General features: G+C 35.2%; 1 protein-coding gene across 1 annotated transcript; it reads left to right on the forward strand.

Moving 5' to 3' along the window:
- The first annotated feature begins 6 nt into the window (after nucleotides 1-6).
- On the forward strand, nucleotides 7-812 carry LOC106113168 (mediator of RNA polymerase II transcription subunit 17-like). The gene is made up of 2 exons (XM_013305900.1): nucleotides 7-285; nucleotides 541-812. The coding sequence occupies exons 1-2, from the start codon at nucleotides 159-161 to the stop codon at nucleotides 759-761; spliced, it is 348 nt and encodes a 115-aa protein (XP_013161354.1). The 5' UTR covers nucleotides 7-158; the 3' UTR covers nucleotides 762-812.
- Nucleotides 813-1,226: the final 414 nt, after the last annotated feature.

The raw sequence follows: 1,226 nt of genomic DNA on the forward strand, positions 1-1,226 counted from the left end.
GGTATTTGTCAGTGATGATTTACAATTTCCCTATTTCTGAATTACCACTTTACAGATTAAAAAAACTACCATTCAGTAAATATTAGTAGAGAAACACTATTATTAAAATTCCAAGTCCTTATTGTTTGTTAATGGTGCCATAGATCTACCAGCATCAGATGACGGCGGTGCAGGCGGTAGGCCGCTGCATGGGCTGGCAGCTGCTGGCCTCCAGCGCACACCTCGGCTCCGGACCCGTTGAGCCTCTCAGCAATGCTTCATCCTGTCTGCTCGCTTCGCCCAACGGTATGAACACTGTTAAACCAATTTTCCACCAGGACTACCAAGTTTTATTAAGATAGCTGTCGCCCGCGACTCCTTTGCGGAATAAGCAAAAACTCAATGTGTTGTTTCAGACTATTTTCTACATCTGTGCCAAATTTCACCAAGATCCATTCAGCGGTTCCAAAGATATCTTCAAACATCCATCTATCACATTATATTAGTAAAGTTGCACTTCAGCCGCTCACAGTATCAATATATGTAATTATTTTGTTACAGGAGATAGAATGATCGCAATAAGATGTGAGCCATCAGTTGGAATCCAAGTGTTTATAGCACAATCGCCTAGAAAAGATTTCTTTGCAAGTGAATTGGTGCAAGACAAGAAATGGGAGAACCTCGGTGGCGCATTCAAAGAGATCAAATTGGAAAAAATGGAGGGCAAAAACTTTCTCAACAAGATGGAACTATTAATGGCCTGTCTTAGCAGTCCCTCATAATTTATTACCATAAACTTTTATAATTTTAAGAATAAAACCATTTCAAGCATATCGTATGTTTCATTTATTACATGTAAAAGTCTTAATGTGTAGGTGCTTAGGTAATTGTATTTTATTATTTATTGATGATTGTTCTTGCTTAATTATTCTCATGTCAATGTAGACTCGAGATCAGAATCCAAGGAACTGGAAATAAAAATTTAAAAATTATTAACCATGAAAAATAAGAAACAAATGGATGTGACTCATGGATAAATAACCTTTTTTGTAAAATGAAATTGTTAGGTTAGGTTAGATGACTGAATTATACTAATTGAATGATTTTCTATTAATGTGAATAAACTACTCAAATCTAAGATTACAAGTACTATGAATTTAGTAAAACGCATAATATTTTTCTCACAGATTCAAAAACTGTCCCAAATGTTGAAAAAAGACATAGTAAATTGTTATATAAAGAAAGGG

This window comes from Papilio xuthus, unplaced genomic scaffold (genome assembly GCF_000836235.2).
Source record: "Papilio xuthus unplaced genomic scaffold, Pxut_1.1 DF828507.1, whole genome shotgun sequence".
Taxonomy (NCBI): Eukaryota; Metazoa; Arthropoda; class Insecta; order Lepidoptera; family Papilionidae; genus Papilio; species Papilio xuthus.

What these genes read in the sequence shown, in the direction of transcription:
- LOC106113168 (XM_013305900.1), top strand. Translation starts at nt 159, where the DNA reads ATGACGGCGGTGCAGGCGGTAGGCCGCTGCATGGGCTGGCAGCTGCTG. An exon ending in TCTGCTCGCTTCGCCCAACG is followed by an intron (nt 286 to 540) that starts GTATGAACACTG and finishes ATTTTGTTACAG; the next exon opens with GAGATAGAATGATCGCAATA.